The sequence below is a fragment of the Hyperoodon ampullatus genome (genome assembly GCF_949752795.1).
Source record: "Hyperoodon ampullatus genome assembly, chromosome: 3".
NCBI lineage: Eukaryota > Metazoa > Chordata > Mammalia > Artiodactyla > Ziphiidae > Hyperoodon > Hyperoodon ampullatus.
Window position 1 is genome coordinate 47616660 of NC_136916.1, and position 24905 is coordinate 47641564.

Consider the following 24905-nt stretch of genomic DNA (forward strand, 5'->3'; position numbering starts at 1 on the left):
TAACCCTGTCTCTTGAAAGCATATCAAAACAGATACAACAGATGACATTTCTTGGTTGGCAGTTAAGAGAAAATAGGACCAAGGTAACATGCTATACAATGAAAGGTAAAAAGTTTAGGGCCTTTTCCAGAAATTAAAAGAACAAAAAAATTCCCCAAAACTTTAAAAAATGAGACTGAGAGACTGAAAATTAGACCAAAGAATTGACAATAAAATTAAATGCTGTGCTCCCAGATTCTGCAGTAAATTGATGAGGTTAAGAGCTACCTTTTCCAAAAGGTCATACTTTGAATGAATAATGAACTATTTATTTCTCTCAGAATTAACCAAGAGAGAATAGACAAGCATAAAATTTATGGGCACTTAACTCTAGAAGCAAATTGGTTTAGGTGGAAGAAAACCTGAATAATGTGATTGGAATTCATAGTCTCCATATGGGTTACACTGTTTTGCATTGAAAAATGCTGAGTGAAAATACTTCCTAAAATATGTGGTTTTGCTATTATATTTGGCTGTAAATATGTTTAACTTATTTTAAATACTTCGGAGAAGAACTGGGATAGTCCTGTGGAATCCAGGAAACTGTAGAGAGAGACTGTTAAACATGGGTTTTAGTGTTTCTTTCTCTCAAATCAGTGCTGTGAAAGCTGAGTTGTAGTATAAACAGCACTGTCCTGGGTATCACAGGATCTACTATTGACACTACTTTGAACTTGCTACTTAATCTTGGACGTGATATTTTATCTTGTGGGTAAACTCGTTGATACCCAAATTTCCTTCCACCTTTAAAATTTTTTTATTTTTTGAATAATATTGTGAATAGGAAAGATAGGTTTCCTGTTTCGATTTTGAAGTAGGGATTTTATATATTAGAGGACAATACTAGTTGATATTGGATTATTTTCTTTCAGAGCCTTGAGTTACTGTGTGATAACATGTTATTTCTTAATATACATTAAATGGTGCCTTTGTACCTTACTTCCCTTTCAAGCTTTCAGTGTTTTTCTACTTGAATACTGAATAGGATTTTAGGAGAAGAGACCATAATAATATATCCAAACATTTATATATTTCATGTTCCTGAAATTAAGTTTACCTTTAGAGATGGACTTCAAAGCAAATCTTGCTTTTCTTTTTGCTATTTGATCTATAGGTCAAATGTGAAATACAGTTTTTTATTCTTAATTTGTTTTCTCAGTGTATGTTATGTACAGTGAAAAGTTAAATTGATTTTATAGTAGTTTTCTATTATAAAAATCCAGATTAATCTCAAGATATCCCATACAGCCATACACACACACACACACACGCACGCGCGCGCGTGCACACACTATTCACACACATTTTTTTCCCTGCCTGTCTACTGAGTGATCTGATAGAACAGTGATTTACTGCCCTCCTTTCTTTTTGTTCCCGGTGAAATCTACTCTTCCAATAACTTTCTTCCTTTATCCTAGTCATGATTCTGTGTTAGTCAAGATGTTATATTTTATTTACAATTTCAAACCATTTATTTCTCCCCTGAACTCTTCTCATCAGGGAGAGACATTTATGGTTATCTTTGAAGCTGTCCTCAGCACTCCTTTATAGGAAGATTGTCAACTTTTTGAGTTTTATTATTAAATATCTTTCACCATCTTGACCATGTTTTTCATAATCATAAGTATAGATGGATATAATTTTGTTAATAAGAATCTCAGTTGAACAAAGTATTTCATTCTCCTTAGTATTTTAATATGGTTAGTTTTTTAAATTTAGAAATAAATAATAATATTGGCTAAAAGCTAGTTTTGACACATTGTTAGTAAAATTAACGTCAGTTTAAGCTTTAATGAAATTGCAGATGCCTTTGTAGAAATTATGTGAATGACATTTATTTAGACTTTACTATATTGTATAAATAACACATTTCCATCACGGAAAATCTCATTTAATAAATAATTTGATTTTACATTAATGATAGAAAAATTTTTAATTTTACTTTTTGTGGTAGGTCGTGATAAAAAGGTATTTAAAAACTGAAAAATGGGGGGCTTCCTGGTGGCGCAGTGGTTGAGAGTCTGCCTGCCGATGCAGGGGACACGGATTCATGCCCCGCTCCGGGAAGATCCCACATGCCGCGGAGCGGCTGGGCCCGTGAGCCATGGCTGCTGAACCTGCGCGTCTGGAGCCTGTGCTTCGCAACAGGAGAGGCCACAACAGTGAGAGGTCCGTGTACCGCAAAAAAAAAAAAAAAAAAAAAAAACTATAAGGGAAAAAGAATAATTTTTTGCAGTACTGTAAAGCAGTATTTAGCATATGAACTCTATTAATACTGTATTACTATACATTTTAGTGTACAAGATTGGCTATACAGAATCATGAAGGTTGAGATCAATATTTATTTAACAACTTTTCAAGGAGAATTTTTTCTCTTTATACTTTTTGCCTAAAAGGTCCTGACTTTAATTTTGATGAAGATACCATTCTGCTCTAGTAACCTTTATGCATAAGTGAGTTCCACTGGAATTGTGTGGCTAAGAGCCCACAAACTTCTTTTCAGTGTTTCACCCTATGCCCATTTTCAGAAGTAAGAAAAGGTACTACAGCAGAGCTCTTTCTAGTGTGTCTTCCCTGTTTTTCCCAAATCCACCAGAAAAGTCGCCTCATAGCGTACAGGTGGTTAGTTGAGTTTCCGGTTATCAGAACTACCCACAGCACCGTTGACCTACTCCCCACCTGTGCAGAACAAAAACACACACGTGAACAGATAAAAGCATCATCATGATTGAATAGCGCTTCTATTTTCAGAAATTTGTGAAAGTGGTGATTGAATTTAAAGCACCAAAGACTGAAAGGAGCGATTAATCTCAGATAATTTAGACATGGGCAGAGTATAATTAATTAATGACTTTGTCCCCTCCTTCCCTTATTTTTTATTCTTTCCTACAAATGAATGTTTTCTATATTTGACCTTTGTAACCAGGCATAAAGGCCAGAGAATATCATGATTTTTCTTATTTTCTACAGTGTTAATGATTTATTCTAGTTTCAGATTCCCCCCCCCCCCCCGCCCCTCTTTAGAAGGCAATGATTAAGAGCACGTACTCTGGGGCCAGACTACCTGGGATGAATCCCAGCTCTGCCACTTACTGCATATGTGCTTCTTGTCCAGTTACTTAAACTTACTGTACCTCAGTTTACTCATCTGTGAAATGGGGATAATAATAATTACTTTACAAGGTTGTTGTGAGAATTAAATGAGCTACATGTACAGTGAGCAGTGCTTAGATCAGTGTCTGGTACATAGTATTCTATAAGTGCTGGCTTTAATCTTATATATGTCAGAATTTATCAACTAGATTTATTTGTAACAAATTTAAATGAATGAATACATTTGCAAATGTGCTGCATTTTAAGTGTAATGAATAAGAATTGTTTTCTGATTCAGTCATGCTTATTAATACTATACTTTTACTTCTTTTAGATTTGTAAAGGACATAAATAAAATTGATTTCCTTTCCCCTTCAATTTCTTTCTTGGGAATGCAGAAGTCTTCTGAGAAACTTTGATATAAAAGTTTTTGTCTCTATAATGCTTTATATATAATGAATGCTCTGTATGTGTTTGCTGAGTATAATCAAATTGAGGAAGAATCATTAGATACACTAGATTAATTGCGTTTGGAGTTCAAGGAGGGGAAAGAACCGAAATTGATACAAGGTGGTGAAGCTTGAAGTAGATGGTGGTGGTATTAATTAATGGTTATAGGGCTTTCTTCTGTGCTTACAAATTATTGCCCTGATTGATGACACTGCTTAGTGAAGCATTTTATTTAAGATCACAGCCTCTGAAGAGTTGTGCTCTGTGACCTTGGACAAATTACATAACCTCTTTGTGCCTCAGGTTTCTAATCTCTATAATTATGATAATCTTACAGATACTTTGTAGGATTTTGGTAAAGATGGAGTATAATAATAGCTATGAAGTATTTCATTTATTGATACAATAAATGAAAGCTGCTGTTACTATTATTACCACCATTATTATTTTCTCCAAATATCTAATATTTTATTATGTATTTTCATGCTTATATTTCCTCATGTACAAATTCTGTTTCAAAAATGTTGTCTGATCATTTTAGTTTACGGAAATTCCAAGGGGCCATGTCATCTTGGTTTTCCTGCCCTTTTAAGCTCTGCTACCCAACCTAGGCCAAGCTCACAGTGCCGAAGTACCGTTGCAGTTTATACCCTGGGCAAGGGGTTATGAGAGGGCTCATAGGAAAGAGAAGTCATTCTGTTGATACTCTTTCCTACAATACAGAGTTTTGCATTCCTTAATTTAAAAGGTATGAGTTCACTGGTAGGTAACCACTAATAGAAATTATATTTATAGGTACCATCAATGCCCAGGAGTTGGCAGTTTAATCATAAGTATTTTCAGGTTACATATAACCCATTGTGGTAGTTATTTTTGGAAAAGAAACAGCATTCAATTGAGTAGAGTTTGAGTGCTTATTTTTTCTAATTGCTAAATTTCTACCATGGTTTTCCCTTCTCTTTATTTTATTTATTTTTTATTTTTATTTTTTTTTGCAATACGCGGGCCTCTCACTGTTGTGGCCTCTCCCGTTGCAGAGCACAGGCTCCGGGCGTGCAGGCTCAGCGGCCATGGCTCATGGGCCCAGCTGCTCCACGGCATGTGGGATCCTCCCGGACCGGGGCACGAACCTGTGTCCCCTGCATTGGCAGGCGGACCCCTCAACAACTGCGCCACATGGGAAGACCCCGCTTCTCTTTATAATATGGTTTGCAGAATGAAACAATCTTGCTCGTGGTGTTCTTCCTTCCCTCCCCATTTTTCAATATTCAAATTTTGAAAGCTAGAAGAATTTTCAAAACTAGAAGGTGTTTTATTTATATCCAGTCCTTTTAGTTCGTAGAGGAGGAAACTTAAGAGAGTATGAGATTTGGCTAGGTTGAGATGTGTGCTGTTGATACAAAATACACATGAGATTTGGCCAGAAAGTTTGCCTAGTTAATGACAGACGCTGGCCTAGAACTCACATATTCTGAATTCTGTGCTAGTATTTTTAACCTCCTTACCTTAGAATTTCCCAACTCAAAGAATTGTCTTAAATTTTCTGCCATATACTGAAGGAATGGGAGGAGAGAGAGGACAAAGGTGAAAAAAGAAAGAGGATCTGCAATTGATAAAGAGGGCATTGGACATTATTTGATTTTTTTAAAAATTTGCCTGGCAAGTATAGTGTTTTGTGAGGCAGAATAGTGTAGAATTTAAGAGCTTGAATGTTGAAATCAAGATGCCTGTGCTGTTTCTGGCACTCCTATTTCTTAGCTGTATGACTCTAGGCACGTTGCTTCTCTTTGCCTCAAACATTTTTTTTCTTTTCCCTTTTGCACTGGTTGTGGGGGCCGGAGGTGGTGGATACTAATAATAACTACCTTACTGAAGTTCCGGACTTAGGCCTATTAGTGGAGAAGGGGAAAACCAGTTATGTGGTGATGAGTTGGCTTTAAAATACTTAGCTTAGCTGCTGTGTATGACTCAGCACAAAATAATCTCAGGGACTTTCTGTTAAGGGATAAATAGTTGATATGTTTTGAGGTCTTTCATTGTAAACATACTGTGTGACTTGTGCTACCTGTTGCAGTGAAGTGATATGAGGGTTCAGTTTATTTAAAAAGCACCAGCAGTGGTCATTTCTCAGATCAGCTGTCAGGAATACATGTGGATGGCAGCCTGACAGACCAGATCAGGTAGAAAAATGAAAATATTAGGGTACAAGGATTCAGAATTTGTTCTAGACTTCTGAGAGTCATACACAAAGCCATAGATTAGGTACTTGGGTTAAAGGAAACAAAAATAAATAAAAATTCAACTAGAGTAAACACAGAGCTTTCAGATTCTGTGGACACTAAAATGAGTCCGTAAGGTTATCTGTATTCATTTAATGTTACTTCTCTAACAACTCTGGACCATTTCTGCCAGATGTGGCTAAAGGGATCTTTAATTTTGCTTAGTGCTCTCTCCATTCTTAGCAAGTATTCAATATCTGTTCCTTCATATATATGGAAGAGTTTGGCTAATAACCACTCTGAAGTTTGATGGGGAGCAAGTTGGAGATGGCATAATAGGGGCTTAATTCCCTTCACATGTTATCTATGCAAAACAAACGGAGGTCATTCTGACCCCAGGAAGGGTTATACTGGGTGGAGTTTTGAGAGAACCTGGTGTGTAGTTCATTTACATTTGACAGGAGAGGCCTTGGGAGTACCTAGGAGCAGAGAGAACGTGTTGTTTTCTTCTCCCAGCGGAGCACAGTGGCAAGAGAGCTACCCTTGTAAGTAAGGATGACAGTATTGTCTGCCTGCTTTTAAGGAACTTGCTCTTACTGTGGTTCCCCAGTTTTACCCTGCTGAGATTTGTAGATGCATTCAGTTTCTGAAATGTCAAGTGAATAAATGTGTATCTTAGAGTTCAGGAAATATGGTTGGAAATACAAGTTATACTTACCAAGTCATCTTTATTTTAAATAAACTGTAAAACTTTAACTCTTTTAAGGCAGCAATGAGAAGCTCTAATTAGGCAACAAATAATTAATTACCAAAGTAGTTTCACTGATTACCATGAGATTACAGGAGAGGGAGAAATTACTTTGAGTGGTCAGGAAAGACTTAATAGAATAGGAAGAGTTTGAGCAGAATATTGTAGGACAAACAATATTTGTGTGAATAAGGTTGAAAGGAAGACAACTCTTTCTGGAAATGTAGAATGATGGGACCACAAGTTACAGAGGCACCAAACACAAAATTTAGAAAATAGTAAATCACCTTGCTTTGTAGGTGAATAGTGTGATAAGGCAGATAACCTTTCTGTAGAAGAAATAAAGTCTATCCTTTGAGAAATAGAGAACCAATTAAAAATAAACTTTGACACAGGGAATGGCACAAAGGGTTTTATAAATATCAATATACTGTGGTATGAAGGATGGATCCAAAGACAAGAAATTGGATAATCTGATATGATGTTACTACACAGGCCCACTTGGGATGAAATAAGACTTAGATTGGGATGATAGGATCAGGATCACAAAATAATGGAAAGAGGAGAGATGTCACAAAGGAAAAAGAAACTGGTACACTTGGTGAATGAGGAAGATATGAAATCATGTAGACTCACTACCCCCAGAGAATGATGACTCCTGAATTAAACTCCATGTGTTTTATTTAGCCTTTGACAAGTTAGTTGTGGTTGTGTTATACAACTACCAGATTGTTTGATTTTGATAAATAGCTTCCCCTTACAAATGGGAAAATCTAGTTGTGTGAATAAAAAGTAAATAAAATAGTTTTTACTCATTGTCCCCCATTTGTCAGCGTTAATGGGTAATAAAGTTCTCTCCCTTAGAGCACATATTTTCTCTAGATTGTTTACTGTTTGCATTGTTTTTATTTTTGAGGGGGATAATGGTATAGGTTTTATAGCTACTAGGGGATCAAATGCAATAATTAGAAAGGACACACAAATTTTGAAATAGTATTTTATGCCTCTTGATCTCAGGTGCAAAACACGAGATGAAGCAGTTAAATAGCAAAGCAAGACAGGAGGGACAGAGAATTAAAGTAAGTGTTTTCTATATATTGCATCTATGTTCCCATTAATCTCTGTTTTGTTATGTAACTGCTCCTTCTGAATGTTCTGAATGTGAAGAAAACTATGGGTAAGAAAAGGGTGTATTTTAAAGTTAGGTTCAAATAAACCCATGAGAGAAAATGTTGTTTGTTATTCTTGGTCATATTCAAACAGCACCTGCCTATAAATTGTAATCGTAATGTTTTTGGATAAGAAAAAATTGGGTTAAGATGATGTAAGCTCCTTTAAATCTCTTGCTAGCAGATATTTAAAATGAAAGAAATCACATAGCTATCAGATTGTCCACGTTCCCATTTTTAAGCCAGTCAAACCTATTTTTTCAGTTTAGCCATTCAACAGGGACAATGCCTGTTGAGATGCTCTAACATAGATCTTTTGGAAAGAGCCTGTGTGTCAGTTTCTCACCTCATTGTGAGTTTCATTTAACTTTGTATGCCTGTGAAATAGCATCTTTATCAGGATTGATCTTTACAATTCTCATTTTTTTAATCTTCTCAGTGTTGGGTCTTTAAAGTTAACAAGTGGAAGTCAAAACATAATAATCTTTGAATCTCTCTTACGTCCTTTTTTGTAATTGTTGAGGATTTATTTTCTGACAGCTTTAAAAAATTATTTTCTATAAATTTAAATGTTTCTTATCCATGAGAATATAATGGAGGGTAGATTCTGGCAGAATACATTTTTAGGCCTGCTTAACCTGTTTTAATTAGTAACAATATTTACAACTACCATTTGTCACAATATAGTTTAAAACCTTTCACATGTTACCTTTTTTAAGCTTCACACCAGCTCATCAAGAAGCCATTTAAAAAATCCCATCCATTTTAGAGGTGAAGAAATTGAGGCTCAGAGAAGGTAGATAACTTACCAGATATTAAGCACACAAGAGTAGTAACCAGGCAGTATGATTTTAAATTACTGTCCCTTTGGACCATATCATACTTGCTGAAGTTTAAGAGAGACCCCAAAATAGTTGTTATTACTACTTGTCCAGGACTTTGACATATACTCTAGAAGTTGTAAGATGATGTCGCTATCATTATTTATTATAAAAATATTATTCACATTTTATACATAAAAAACATAAGCCATGGAATGAATCAGATAAATTTGCTTCCTGGTATCACCACTGTATTTGACCTTGGAAAGGATAAAATAACTTAATCTCTGAGCCTCAGATTTCTCATCTGCAAAGAGATTTATCTCATAAGAAGTGTGTAAGAATTAAGTAGAGGAATAAAGTATTTAGCACATATGTGTAATTTATTAAGAAGTCTATAAGTGTTCCTCTTTTTACAGTCAGTCTCATGAAAAGTTACTCCATTTTGATATAAAACCATGTTAAGAATTTTACAAGTCTTGGATGCTCCTTAGAAAGACAGCTGTTTTGAATTCCTGGAGTATGTCCTGAACAACATGAGGGACCTGTTGCAGTTTTTAAATGCCCACCAAGAGGTCCTATAAGTCAGGAAAAGTTAATTATGTTTATAAAATTGAAATTATTGGAAAAGTTCATTGCAGATGAACAGATCTTGGGATTTGGAGATTATTGGGAAAAATAAAATTGGGGAATCCAGGTTCTTATGAACGTAGATTCTTATTAATCTACATTCTTATGACAGAATGTAGATTCTAAAAGAGGAGGCTTCAGTTAATTCTTCAAGTCTGTTTGAAAGGTATCTACCCCACAAGGTAGTGATCCTCAATGAGCTTATGTATGTCAAAGGCTTAGCATGATCAATTAATGTCAGTTCCTTTTGTGATGTACTTTTGTTATATATTCTAACATTTTTATTCTGAGAATAAGAAGCTTGGACTGTTTTCCTTCAACATATTGAACAGATACTTAATCCTTTGTGCTGTCAAATGAAGTAATTATTTTCATGTGGTTTTATATCATAATCAATCTGCTTTTTGCATGGAGCAAATCATGTTCCTGGTGTGTAGTATAGGAAATTATTTATTAATTGAGCAATGAAGTATCAGCTGTACTGAACCAAATGTCTTCTCTGCATTGGTGATACCATGAAATCTTATTAAGTTTAGACTTTTCCAAGTTCTTGCTCTGTAAATATTTTCTTCATTTTCCACTAACCCTACCTTGCTGTCTTAGATCACTTTTCCTCAGTATCTTCCTTCCCAGTTTAGAATTTTACAGTCTTCTCTTGGGTGTCCATATTTTAGTTTGTGGGCTGTTCACATGAAAATCCTTTTTTCTCCCACTTTTTTTTACTTATGAAGCATTCATTGAGATTTCACTATTTTCTAGTCACTGGCATTAGTTGGGCAAAATGAAAATGAGCAGTCCACATTTCCTGGGCAAAAGGAGTGCTCCTTCTCATGAGAAAAACAGATTGTTATACCACAGAATGATAAAAGTTGTAGTAATGAAGGCCCAGGGAGAGTAGAAGCACAAAAATATAAGCAATACGTGGTTATAAAACCTCCAGGGCATATCAAGTGAAAATGATGTTTTGTAATACAAAGAACAGAGGACTGATGAGTTACTTATTCTGGACTTAATTCCTAACATGTAAAACAAAAATTTTTGAACAGTATCAGAGTTTCTAGAACTGGGCCCAATAGGTTATTAATAAACAATATGTAAATACAGAACTCTGTGGTCCAATATATTTATGTATTATTGAGTTAAAGAAAATTAGACAGATTTCATTGTTGTTATTAGGTGTCTCAGTTTTTAATATTATTGTAAATTATAAATCTTTAAGAAAGGAATAGAATATACTTCTTCTCACATTTTTTTTCCTACCGTGGAATCCTTCTGTGTTACCTATGAATTGTTTGACTGATAGTAACAGTCTCAAGAAATAGTAAATTAGACAACTTATACACTTAATTATTAATTTAGATCTGTGATCCATTGCGAGTTCAGTTTTGGCTAGTATAAAGTCAGGGTCAAAATTGATTTTTTTTTTTTTTTTTTGCATAAGAGTATCCAGTTTTGTTGGCACTGTTTGTTGAAAAGATTGTCCTTTTCCCCATTGAATTCCCCTGTTATCTCTGTTGAAAATCAATTAACTGTGTATGTGAGGATTAATTTCTGAACTCTCTGTTCTGTTCCACTGATTTTTTTTAAACCTTTACATTGATACCGTATTATCTTGATCACTACCTTAAAATACATCTTGATATCAAGTAATGTAAGTCATCCAACCTTATTTATTCTGTTTCAAAATTGTTTTTTCTATTCTAGGTACATTGCATATACACTGAAACATTTTCAACCAGCATATCTGTTTCTAGAAAATCTTCTGGGATTGCATAGAATCTCTTCAGTTTAAGGGGAATTGATATTTTAGCAATGTGGAATCTTCTGATCAGTGACTATGGTATAACTTTCTCTTAAGTCTTCTTTAATTTCTGTTAGTAATATTTTATAGTTTTCAGTGAACACATATTACACATCTTTAGTTTATCACTAAATAATTTTTGATGCTGTTATAAATTTAAATTTCTGGTTGTTCATGCCTTATATAAAAACTATAATAGGTTTTGGTATATTGACCTTATATCCTGCACCTTGCTAAACTCACTAGCTGTAGTAGTTTTTTGTACATGCTGGAGGATTTTCTGTTTGGATAATGAGAATTTAACTTTTTCTTTTCCAATCTGGATTTTTCCCCTTTATTGAACTGGTTATGATTTCTTGTACAGTGTTGAATAGAAGTGATAAGAGTGGATAGCTTTGTCCTGTTCTTGATGTTGGAAAAATAACCAGTCTTTCGCCATTAAGCATGACTTTAGTTATGTGTTTCATTCATGTGATTTATTAGATTGAGGAAATTTCCTTTTATTCCTAATTTGTTGAGAATATTTATCAAAAATGGGTGTTGGATTTTATTAAAATAATTTTTTGCATCCATTGAGGTGGTCATCTGGATTTTCTTTTGTAGTGTGTTACTGTGGGATTATATTGATTACTATTTTTAATTTTAAACCAACCTTGCATTCCTGAGATAAATAGCACTGGATTACTATGTGTTGTTCTTTTATATATTGTTGAATTCAGTTTGCTAAAATTTTGTTAAGAATTTTTATATTTGAGTAATACTGATCTGTATGATTTTTTTTCCTTGTACTGTCAGTCAGAATTTGATATCATGATAATACTGGCCTCAAAGAATGAGTTGAGAATTATTACTTCTATTTTAATTTTTTGGCAGAATTTATGTAATGTTGGTATTATTTCCTCCTTAAATATTTGGTAGAATTTCCCAGTGAAGATATGTGGGCCTAGAGTTTTCTTTGGGAAATGGCTTTTAATTTTAACTTTATTAGTAGATAAGAACTATTCAATTTTTTTTCTTGAGTGAGCTTTGTTAGTTTGCGTATTTTAAGAAATATATCCATTTGTCCATTTTATCTAAGTTGAATTTATTGGCATAAAGTTGTTCATAATAATTCTCGATTACCTTTTAAATATTTATATTTGTTATCTCTTGCTATAATAAAAAATTACTGCAATTTTAGTGGCTTAAAATAGTACACATTATGGACTCACAGTTTCTGTGGGTGAGGAATTAGGTATAGCTTTGCTTGGTCCTTTGCTTCAGGGTCTTTTATAAGACTGTAAGCAAAGTACTGGCCAGAACTAGGGTCCCATCTGAAAGACTGATTGGGGAAGGATCTGCTTCCAAAATCATGTGTTTTTTGGCAGGATTCAGTTCCTTTTGGTTTGTTGAACTAAGGATCAAAGTCCCTTGTTGGCTGGAAGCTGCCCTCAGTATCTTGCCAGTTGGGCCTTTCCATCATGGCAGCTTACTTCATCATAGCCATCAAGGGAAGAGGGGTCTGCTAGGAAGATAGAAGGCACAGTATTATGAAGCCTAATTATGGAAATGGCATCCCATCACTTTTGCAATATCCTGTTGATTGGAAGCAAGTCGCTAGGCCAGGTCACACTGAAGAGGAATGGCTTATATAGGGGTATGAATACCAGAAGACATAGATCATTGAGGGCCATCTTAGAGTCTACCTGGCACAGCATTTGTAGGATCTGTAGTTAAAAATCCCTACCTCATTCCTGATATTGGTGAATTGTTTCTTTTTCTCCTGATCAGTATGGCTAGAGGCTTATCTCTTTTACTGACATTCTCGAAGAACTAGTTTTTGTTTCTTTCGTTTTCTCAATTGTTTTTCTGCTTTCAATACGTTTGACTTCTACTCTTAACTTTACTTTGAGTTTAGTTTGCTCTTTGTTAGTTTCTTAAGGTGGAAGTTGTGGTCATTGATTTGAGATCTTTCATCTTTTCTAACAGGCATTTAGTACTATAAATTTTCCTCTGACCATGGTGTTAACCTGCATCCCACAATTATTCCTGTTTTCTGTTTTCATTTCATTCAGTTCAAAATATTTCATAATTTTATTACCGAATGAATTGGGTCCTGCCACTTCCCGCTTACAAAATCAGTTACAGACTCACAAACAGTAGAAAAGAAAGGTGCTCTTAATCAGAATGCCGGCAATCTGGGCAGATGGTGGACTCGGCATCCCCCACAAACCACCTCCGAAGATTCTGCTCAGCCATGAAACTTTTAAAGAGAAGGAGGGAAGTAATCTCAGTTAATCATTGAGATAGGGGGTCAGAGTCATCATCATCCCCCCACTGCTCACAGGCTCATTGACTTCTTGTGATCTTCCTCTAGATGTTATCTTGTTCACACAGTTTGTTCAGGAGATGACTGAAGGGGAAGCTAAGGGAGAGATCTGGTCATCTTCATTTCTACATTTCATTGCTTATTCTTCATTTCTACTTCTTTGATCTATGGAAAGAACCAACAAGTTAGACAAGGTATTGTGTGATTAAAAGATTTGAAAGGTGTGCTTGGGCCAGAAATGAGTAGAGCATGGTGGCACCTGGTTTAAAAGTTAGTTACAATATAGCTTTGCTAAAGTGACAAGAAAAGGGGCTTCCTGCTGAGGGTGGTTTCCTGCAAAGAGCTGCTTACAAATCCCCACTTGTCAGAACATCATTCCATTTCTGTGGGGTTAGGGGTCAAGGTCTGTCTTCTGTAACTTCTTCATGCTGACATAGAGTGCTATATTCTCAGAGTGGAGGGTGTCAACATGGGTCTGTAGCATCTCTGCTGATAATTTTAGTTGTCTGCTTATATATACGGGTAGAGAAAGCTACAGTTGCTTTGATGCCCACAAAGATATAGATTATTATGAGCAATAATGTTAATCCCATTCTCTTGAGGCCAGTTCTTGGAATTGTGCTACCCATAGATTCAATACTGCTCAAGCTGGAGCAGCTTATGTCATGGCTACAGTCTGGTCATCATGCAGTTAGCTTTTTTCCTGTGGTAGCAGTTATAGTATCTGTAAAACAGTTCAGGAGTATGCATCAGACACTGAATCTGTGACTGTTGTCCTAATCATTAACTGCTCAGTTTTGTACTTGGGGCCGGGGGGTGGGGGAGGTGGTCCTGCTCTGTTCCAGTTTTCCTATTGCTTTCTTCCTTGACCCTTGGGTTATTTACAGTTATATTGTTTAATTTTGAAATATTTGGAGATTCTGTAGATATGTTTTTATCATTGATATTTAATTTATTCCATTGTAGCCAGAGTACATGCTTTAGTTCTTTGTGTAAATCTGTATTTCTGTCTGGTGTTATTTTCCTTTTGACTGAAGAACTTCCTTTAACCTTCCTCATTGTGTAGGTCTGGTGCTGATAAGTTTTTCATGTTCCATGTGTCTGAAATATTCTTAATTTTTTGTACAAGATATAGAGTTCTAAGTTACCTTAGAACTTCTTCTTCTTCCTTTTCCTCCTCTTCTCCCTGTCTCCTGCCTCTCCCCTTCCCCCCAGCAATCATAGGATTCACTTTGTTTCCCCTCTCTCAGGGATCACTGTCCTGCACTGACCATGTCCACTGTCTCAAAACTCTTGCTTAATGTATTTTGTTTATTTATTTTTTTATTGTTTCAAGTGTGAGGGTTAATCTGGTCTGTTACTCCATCTTGTCTGGAAGTGGAAGTGGAAATGTAGTTTTTAGTTAAGCCAGTCTGACAGGGACCATGGATTTGCTTCATCAGTAGGAGCCCTATGAGTAACACGTTATAAATGAATGGAGAAGTGAAGCCAGCACTATTAGCTTTTCCTGCACAACACTGAAAGTATTGGCTTATTCAAGAGATCTTTGGAATTTTCAAACCCTGTTTCACTATTGTGTAATTGCTTTCCTTATTACCAACTGTCCCCAAATATTAGTCTACTGATACTTTGTAATCAGAAACCAAAAATATGTTGTTTAATGTAGTAATATTAGATATCTGCCACTGACTAGCTGTGTGATCTTAGGTCTGCCCCTTGACTTCCCTGAATCTTTTTTCCTTGTCTCTGAAATAAGTCTTCTGTCATAAATAAATCATTTTCAATCAGGGTTTCCAGATTCTGAAAAGGTAGTGGTAATGAGGGGTTCATGATTTATTTTAAAATATAGTAAGTAGTCTAATCCAGTAGTTTACCTAGTGTGTTCCAGGGACCTCTTGGTGTTCCTGAGACTCTTTTAAAGTGTTTTCAGGTTAAAACTATTTTCTTGATACTACTAAAACTTTATTTGCCACTTCAGTATTATTTTCCTGAATGTAATATGGAATTTCTAAATGCTACATGATATATGATGATGTATGCCCTGACAGTTCTTGTGTTTTTAAAATTTCTCAGGTTTAATTTCTAATATGGTAAATATCAGTGGATATGTCCCACACAAAGAAAAGCTTTTTGGTGTTCTCTATTTTTTAAGAGAAAATATTTTTTATTCAAGAGGTCCTGAAACCAAGGGATTCTGAGACCTTGAAAATGGCTGGCCCAATAGAAATTATTCTCTATTTAAGTACATATTCTACTGCCAGATTTCTTGGTGCTGGAGATTAAAAAAAAAAAATAGTGGCTAACATTAAGTCATCTGCTATCATAGTTCCCAAGTTTAAATCAGTTCTCTACCACTCTCTGACCTTGAGAAAGTTATTTAAATTCTCTAGGATAAAATTTCCTCATCTATGAGATGGAGAAAATATGGTATCGATATATAGTTTAAATTAACTGATATAATACCTGACAGCCCTTAACACAGTGCTAGCATATGGTAGTCACTCAGTAAAAGTTAGCTGTGATGCTTATGATGCCACCAGAGGCGTGCTTATTGACACTTTTGTTTTCTGGTTATCAACGTTTCATTTTGCCTTAGGGCATTCTTAGCAGCTCTTAATGCAGTATTTCTTCTGCCTTAATGGCACTGCTTATTCTGCTTTGAAGCTGTGCTGGTATATTGCCATATTCTAAACTACACCCAACCCAGGAAGTTTAACTTGGAAGTTGGCAGACTGGCTTGGGCTTCTTTTAAAATACCACTGGTCGTGCCAACTTGTCCCTTAAACTAATAGGGAATCTAATATTAGTAATTAAGCCTTTGGAAGCTATAATGTGAAACATATGAGGCTCAGACTTCATACAAAAGTTACTCAGTTTATTAAAACATTTTCAGATATTGTCTCTTTCTTTTTCCAAACTGTGAGCTCCTTGAAGGCAAAGACTGTTTTATTCATCCTTGTATTCTGGCACTTAGCACAGTGCCTGATACATTACTGGCAGTAGTACTTACATATCCATATGCATTGTCACACTTCCATATGCACATTTTGACCTCTTTAATTTCAAAAGTAACTAGATTAAAATGATATGAAAAGACAGGTAAAAGAAAAAAGAGGTAGTTATAGGGAAGAGGAAAACAAGAAGAAAGTCAAGAGGAGTAGAGACGAGATCCCCTTTCAGAAGTGTTGATAAACACACCTGTTGGCATCTACAGTAGAACTTAATAGTACACACTGAAAACATAAGAACTCAAAGCAGACAGGCAGAAAAAAGAGAAAAATCAATTTAAAAAATCAATTGGGGCTTCCCTGGTGGCGCAGTGGTTGAGAGTCCGCCTGCCGATGCAGGGGACACGGGTTCGTGCCCCGGTCCGGGAAGATCCCACATGCCGCGGAGCGGCTGGGCCCGTGAGCCATGGCCGCTGAGCCTGCGCGTCCGGAGTCTGTGCTCCGCAACAGGAGAGGCCACAACAGTGAGAGGCCTGCGTACCGCAAAAAAAAAAAAAAAAAAAAAAAAAAATCAATTGAAAAATCAGTTTATGAATGAAATTGTCACATTGGATCAAGTAGATGATAATTCAGTTTTTGCCACTATTAGCCATGATATCTAAGTGGCACATCTCCCGATCTCTCTTAGGAGGTATATAAAAAATGACTGGTAGTACTGTGAACTAGTACTGATTATCAAAGAAAAGCTGGTCTCCTATTTTTCTCAGTATCTGAAAATTTTATATGATGTGCAAATGTACTTATCTAATCTTATATTTTTGTAAGTATCTGAAAAATTTGTACTGGGTGCAAATACAGTAAAGCAGTATCAATTTAGACTAAATGTCTGAATTACAGTATAATTTTACTTTTAAGGAAATAACTATGTTGTTCTTTTTACTTTTAATTATGTATATTAGCTAGAAGTATTCTAAGAAATTAATGCAGCTTAAATTTCCTTGTCAGTTTCATTTAACTAGATATGTAGAATACACATACACACATCAGAGCCAAGTTTTTCTCTAATAATAGATAGCTATTTGTTTGATTGCAACTTGATGAAGTTGCTGGTTTGTGTTTTATTACCATGTTGCATGAAGAATACTGTCCTTATGCAGTAGAATCATGGTCATGGAGTGAGATGCTTCCACTGAGAAGCATTCAAAACTCATACTAACTGAGGGGACAATAGATCCACCTCTGCTTCTCATACTCACCCTAGGGTGCATGCTTTTCTTAGTAGAATGAAAGAGGGGTGGAACTATTTTTAGTACATTAATTTTTTTTCTGCTTTCTTTTTAATGAATTCACATAATTTGGTTAGATAAATATATGTATGATATGAGTAAATTATGATATCTAGACATTTGAGTAGCCGCAAAAGTCCTGCTTTTAGTGATTAAAAAAAGTTGGTTTGCTCATTGCTCATATTTAAATCTAGTATGTTTTTCAAATTGGTGAATGAGTGCTCCCCGAAGGGGTCACTCCTCAGCAGTATGTTGGAGTTACTCAGAGAGAGGCCTTGCTGGTTAGGCAACTGATGGAAAAGGAGATACTTCACGTGCTGATTCTTAAAAGCAAGGAGGTTGACAACATGCAAAAGTGAGTAATGGGTCTTTATAAAAGTGCCGTGAAAAGGGAGGGTAATGTATTTAGAATTTAATTCCTTTGATCTCCGTAGCAGTAAAGGCTAATCTAGAAGAGAAAAGTTTCTTTACATACAGCTTTGAAGTGTTAACATATGGATGGGAAATACAGTGATTCTAAAGCTGCAGTTGTAGGATATTTATAGACAAATATAATTTTTAAAATCTTTATTGGAGTACAATTGCTTTACAATGGTGTGTTAGTTTCTGCTTTATAACAAAGTGAATCAGTTATACATATACATATGTTCCCATTATCTCTTCCCTCTTACGTCTCCCTCCCTCCCACCCTCCCTAATAGACAAATATAATTTTTAAAATGCTTTCTTAAATTAAGAAAGAGAAGCTTTGTCAGAAATATTTTAAATGCTTTGTCAAACTAAAAAATTCTAAAGTTAAAAATGAGGGATTGTTCAAAATCCAAGAAAAACTTTCTAAGTTCTTTCTCTAAGCTACTCATTTAATATTGAAATCTCTGCTAAGAGGACCAGGCTTAGTTTTCAGAAGCCCATTTATCATTAAAAAGTCATCTCTAAAAGTTAGGTTTTGTTTATCAGATATTTTCAGAGTAGTTACACCTGCCTCTCATATCTGATGGTGATGCCTTTCTGCTTTTCAAAGGAAGTCCTGACATTTCAGCTGCTGCGAACACTGCAAGAAAAACTGTATAGATCAGAAAACAGGGGCACTACCATCCTTTCATATTACGTAGAAATAAAAATTTCTTTTTTGCCCTTTCTTTGTTGGAATATCCATATGGTACCTGTGGTCCTCTAGCCAGGTAACCACCATGGGTTTTGAAGATCTAGGAACTGAAGAAGGGGACAATGGGTTTGTGTATAACTAATCCTTGTACATTCAGTTGCTATATCTGGGTAGCTTCATTGCTGCAGAACAAATCACAGATTCCCTAAGGAAGACTAGATGCCTCATCTGATACTTTTTCTCTGGTTGAGCCTCAGGTTGAGGTTGGATTTCATTCAGGCTGTTACCCTAAAGATTTTTATGTCTGTAGGAATATATATATATATTTTTGCAATTTTCAGTGCCTAACAACCAGGTCATTCAAATGTCCCCTTTAGTTTATTGGAATGGAGTTACACAGTTTTTCTCTAGAATTTTTCTCCCCATTTTGTTATAATGAATAATAATTCTTAACTGTAATTGCCAAGTTATTATCATAAATTCCATCTTACAGGAGGGAACTCAGCTACTGGTCCTAATGGTAAAAATTTGCTTCTAGGTTTGTTAGAGCCTCTGTTTGCATTCTCTGTAGGAATTATGTCAACATCACCGAAGATTGCTGCAGTTTATTACCACCTTGGGCAAGGGGAATGTTCTTCAGGAGGAATGAATGCCTGTACTTGATATCTACTAACCAAAGGAGATTTTCCATTTCCCATTTTGTTTGCTTTTTCTCCATCATGATCCATGGGTTCAAAAAGTTCTCAAAAGCTCTTTTGACTGCCCCTATTATTTTGAGCACCACTAGCCAAATTAGGTGGTTAAAAATTTTTTTTTGTTTTTCTATTTTCCTGGCTCTATTCCTTTATCACCTATGTTTGAATAAATACACTCTTCATTTTGTGTGGCTCCAGCCTATCATTGAGCCATTCAGTTCACAGTAATTCCAGGGAGGAACAATTATTTCTAGAGAGACAGCATTGCATGCTGGGATGGAGTCAGACTGCCTGGGTTTAAATTCCCATCCTGCTACTTACTGTTGTATACCAGGTGAATTATGTAAAATTTCTGTGCCTATTTCCTTATCTATGGCATGGGAATAATAGTTCATGGGGTTGTAAGGATAATGAGTGAAGCCCTTAACTCAAGTTCTGGCAAGTAGTACCATTAAATGTATGCTGATGCTATTATTAATGCAGGCATAGAAAACCTTAAATCAGATAAATTGAATGAAGACTGGATTACTCTTAGAAGGAATCGCTGACCCTTCAACTATGGCTTATTTGTTTTCATCTTTAGGGAAATAAGTCTCGGCCAGTGGTTCAGCACCCATATGAACCAGTTAGCAAAAGAACATTGTTTCACTATTATACTTTTAATTCAGATTTACTCTTAAAAATGAGTGGCTTTAGTCATACGGGCAGGAAGAGGTAGTGTAAGTGACGTGTGGTACGTACCACCATGGCTCATTACAGAATCCAAAAGTCTGGTCCTAAGTATCCTATCCTGTGGTCCTAAGATATGCAGTGTTGTTTTAACCATGAACTATGAATTATTGTGTCTGTGAGTCAGATTCTAAAAATCAGCATCAGCCAACACTGTTGCCATGGCTCTAAGAGCCTATACAACACTGGGCATCAAGACAGGATACTGGCAACAAACTAAAATATCTTACTTCTGTCAAATTTTGCTGTATCAACACCTGGTGTAATGACTACAGTTTTAATTATAGAACCTTAAGATGAACTAAGGAGCCTAATGAAGATTTACTCATTTAACAAATATGTCTTGAACATTTATTGTGGTGAAGGATTGCCTTTGCACCCAGGTCATACTATTTCAGATAAGAATGTACCTACATAAGGGTTAATGAACTAATAAGGAAATGTAATGCGGATTGCTTTGCTTTTTGCCAACTGGAAAGTGCATCACAAATTAGATACAGCTTATAAGTGGACTTTGGAAGCTTTCTTTCAGAAGTTTGGGGTTGTCTATGGAGAACTTTCTGATTCTGTAAGATATTTTTTTTCCTAAACAATAATACATTTCTATTCTAGAGAATAGTTTAGTAATATCTAGTAAATTTAAAGCTGTGTATGCTCTGTAAGCCCGTGATGTTACTCCTAGGTATTAACCCCTAAAAAGTTTTGTATAACTTCTCATATGTGTACAGAGAGACATATTACTAAAGTGTTTATAGCAGCCTTGTTTGTAATAGTGGAAAAGCTAAATGTCATCAAAAGGGGGCTGGGTAGATAAATTGTGGTATTTTTATAAATAGAACATTATACAGTAGTGACATGTATATACCAGTGTTAACAGTTTTCCAACATATATCAGTCTTACATATTGACTGTTAAGTGAGTATAGAAAAAAGTATACTATTTAGATAACATTTTAAAACATGCAGAGTGGTGCTTTGTTTAGTTAGAGAATATGCATATTTAATAAAAGTATTAAGTAATGCATGAAATGATTTTTAAAAGAATAAGTTTAAGATAGTGTTTACTTCTGAGGGGAATCTGGGAGAATTCCATAGGGTTTTAAACTATACTGGCAATGTTTTATTTCTTGAGTTGTGGATACATGGCTGTTTATTACATACATTTTTATATGTTCCAACTATTTTAGAAACATTTAAAATTTGGAAGAAAATGTGTCAAAATGTTGTTTGCATTTCAGTTGAGGTAAAATGGGAGTCTTTTTTTCTTACATAGTTGATGCTGTTTCTTTACATTTCCAATTTTCTACAATGAGAGTATGTTATTTCAATCATATTAAAGGAAAAAACTGAGAAACTATATTTTTCAGAAAAACATGGTTTTCATAGAAATTTTAGGAGATAATAGGCAAGTAAGATAAAAAAATTGTAAACTTGTTACAATTTTCTAGTCTTTTTCCTGTAAACTTTATAGAGGTTAAATATTATTATACTCTGTACCAATTAATTTTTGTTCTAATTTTCCCACCGAATATTATAAAATAAATGCTTAACATATAGGACTGGTATTTTAGAAATTATTTTAAAATATGCTATTGTACTTAATGTGAGAACATTGCTCAGTGGCTGGTATTGTATCATGTCTTCTTACAGTTATTTATTGCTTCTTAATGCATGGGTTTTAATAAACTTATGTTATTCCTAGGTTTGATTTATTTGAATTGATTTCACGAATATCAGCAAATATTTTAAAATACTTATTGAGCAGTTTTATGTTCAGTCTTAATCTGTTGACATACAGTAGTAGAAGATAAAAGGTTTAAAATATGTAAAATCTAAGGTTCTTTTGCAACAGAACCTCATTTTATCTTTCTTTTATCTAATTTTCCCTGGTTGCATATAGTGTGTGAACAGGATAGGGGAATTATGGTTTAAAAATGTGAGCTCTGTAAGACTTAATGAGGTACTTGTGGTGCAGAAGAAGAAATAATAGTGGCTAATATTATTTTTCTGTATACCAGGCCACATGACTTATAAGATAATATAGGCTAGTTCTTCTCCAACTTTAGTTAGAGAATATGAATATGAATGAACCCCCTAAAGCTCTTCTCAAAATACGTGTTCTGATTTTTTAGGTCTAGGATGCACTCAGACAAGTGTAAAGTCAGTATGTTTGTTTAGGAGTAAGCTAAACTAACAGGTTTCACCAATTTTGCCCACCCGCCTCTAGCAACCACCAATCTATTCTCTGTATCTATGAGCTCCGGTTGTTTGTTTTAGGACTCCATGTATCAGTGAAATCATTAGGTATTTGTCTTTCTCTGACTTGCTTCACTTAGCATAATGCCCTCAAGGACCATCCATGTTGTTGAAAATGGCAAGATTTCCTTCCTTTTATATGGCTGAATAGTATTCCATTGTATATATATATGCATACATACACACCACATTTTCTTTATCCATCCCATCCATCCGTCCGTCCATCCATCCATGGACACTTAGGTTGCTTCCATGTCTTGACTATTGTATATAATGCTGCAGTGAACATGGAGGTGCATGTATCTTTTCAAGTTAGTGTTTTCATTTCCTTCAGGTAAATACCCAGAAGTGGAATTGTAGGATCATATGTTAGTTTTATTTTTAATTTTTTTGAGGAACTTCCATACTGTTTTCCATAGTGGCTGCACCAGTTTACAATCCCATCACCAGTGCCCAAGGGTTCCCTTTTCCCCACATCCTTGCCAACACTTGTTATTTGTCTTCAGCCATTCTAACAGGTGTGAGGTGATAACCTCATTGTGGGTTTGATTTGCATTTCCCCAGTAATTAGTGATGTTGAGCACTTTTTCATGTACCTGTTGGCCATCCGTATTCTTTCAGATCCTCTGCCCATTTTTTAATCAGATTGCTTGTGGGTTTTTTGGTTTTTTTTTTTAACAGTTTAGCTGTATGAGTTCCTTATATGGTATTAACCCCTTATCAGATATATGATGTGCCAATATTTTCTCCCACTTTATAGGTTGCCTTTTCATTTTGTTGATGGTTTCCTTTGCTTTGTGCAGAAGCTTTTTAGTTTGATATAGTTTCACCACTTGTTTATTTTTGCTTTTGTTGCCTTTGCTTTTAGTGTCAAACCCCCAAAATTATCACCAAAACCAATGTCAAGGAGCTTACCACCTATGCTTTCTTCTACGAGTTTTATGGTCTCACGTCTTATGTTCAAGTCTTTAATCCATTTTGAGTTAGTTTTGTAATCTTTTAATAAACCTTTTATATGTGTAGTCAGGATGTTAGTTTAGGAATAAACTAAACTAACAGGTTTTCTTAAACATTTTATATATGCTGCACTACATTTTATAGTACAATTTTTAAGGTAGTTAAAAAATACAATTGTTATCAAATACAATCTCTAGTTTTTTATTATTATATACAGCAAACAAAATTGGTCTGCCAAATTACTTTAAACCATTGCCAAAAGCTTGTTCTCTTTGTTTACCTTTGTGTTGTTTGATAACAAACCATTCTTGGTCCAACATCAGTCCACAAACTATACTTTGAGGACTGACAGAGAGTATCAGAAATTTATTAGAAAGGAAGGACGTGTTAAAGAATCCGTGAGTGATTTTAAGTAATGTGATTTAAAACATGTTCAGTATTGTTTTGTAAACCCTCCTATGAATTCTAATTAGAAGACAAAAGCATTAGTGAAGATTTTTAATCATGTGCAGTTTTTAAGTAACACGAGAACGCACTTTTATTTTTTTTTATTTTTTTGCTTTATAACAAGTTTAATCAGTTATACATACACATATGTTCCCATATCCCCTCCCTTTTGCGTCACCCTCCCACCCTCCCTATCCCACCCCTCCAGGCGGTCACAAAGCACCGAGCTGATCTCCCTGTGCTATGGAGAACGCACTTTTTTTATCCTTTGCCTCATGACTTATTTTTCTCCTTTAGAAAATACATGGAATTTTTTTTTAAAAAACTATGTATTAACATGACCTTTTAATAAAGCTTTTGCAGCCAAGTGTAAAGTCAGTATGTTTGTTTAGGAGTAAACTAAACTCACAGTAAGGTTTCCTCCAAGTTTTCCGTATGGTACACTGTATTTCATAGTATAATTTTTTAAGATAGATAATTTTCTAATTGAGTTTACTTTTCACTATTTTAAATTCTTGTTCTAAATGGATCATCAGTTCCTGAACTGGAAGAAACTTATTAGCCTCTGTAAGTTTTGCCAGTTAATGGGAAGAAGGCAAAAATCTATACATTAGAAACCATCAAAAAATATTATGTTTCTTGCCTGAATTTAGTGTCTGTAGTTTTGGGGAGAACCAGATAATACTTGGGGTAAAATTTTTTAAAATTAAGTGTTGTTTTCCTGTGTTCTTCCAAACATCAGTCCTTCTGGTACTGCTTATTCATAACCTTACAAACTGAAGTTGCAGCATTATTATTGATTTACATTTTTACCCTTGAATTTTATATAGAAAATAGTTACAGTATAGATGGGTTAATAATTTTTAAATAAAATAATTTATTTTACTTCCTTTTGTACTTGTAGTAGAAGAATGTTTTTACTTTTTATGTATCATGTGTTAATGGATTTATGATTTTTATGTGGTCATTGCTGGAGAAATTAACATTGAAAATCTGTAAGGAGGATTGTAGATGAATTCCAAAGACATACTCTGCTTGTAAGTTTTTATTTAAACATAAAGAGAATATAGAATTGAACACTCTAGAAGATGGAGACCTATAATATAGAAAAAGTCTGCCAGAATTAAGTCTGATTGCTTCTAACAAGATGACATTAGCAGTTACTTGGATAAATTTGTGAATATGGTTGGCTCAACTTAGAACTGA

General features: G+C 34.9%; 1 protein-coding gene across 3 annotated transcripts in view; it reads left to right on the plus strand.

Annotated features, from left to right (window-relative positions):
- Positions 1 to 24905, plus strand: part of TCF12 (transcription factor 12) — a gene marked incomplete at both ends in the record, with an annotated part of 385872 nt that overhangs the window by 155339 nt on the left and 205628 nt on the right. For 2 of the 3 annotated variants that reach the window (XM_079701344.1, XM_079701345.1), the window contains one exon: positions 7581 to 7628. The exons of the other annotated variant lie outside the window; for it this stretch is intronic. In XM_079701344.1, the coding sequence (XP_079557470.1) occupies positions 7581 to 7628 (48 nt within the window). Of the gene's footprint in view, positions 1 to 7580; positions 7629 to 24905 lie in introns of those variants that run through there. 3 annotated transcript variants of the gene reach the window in all.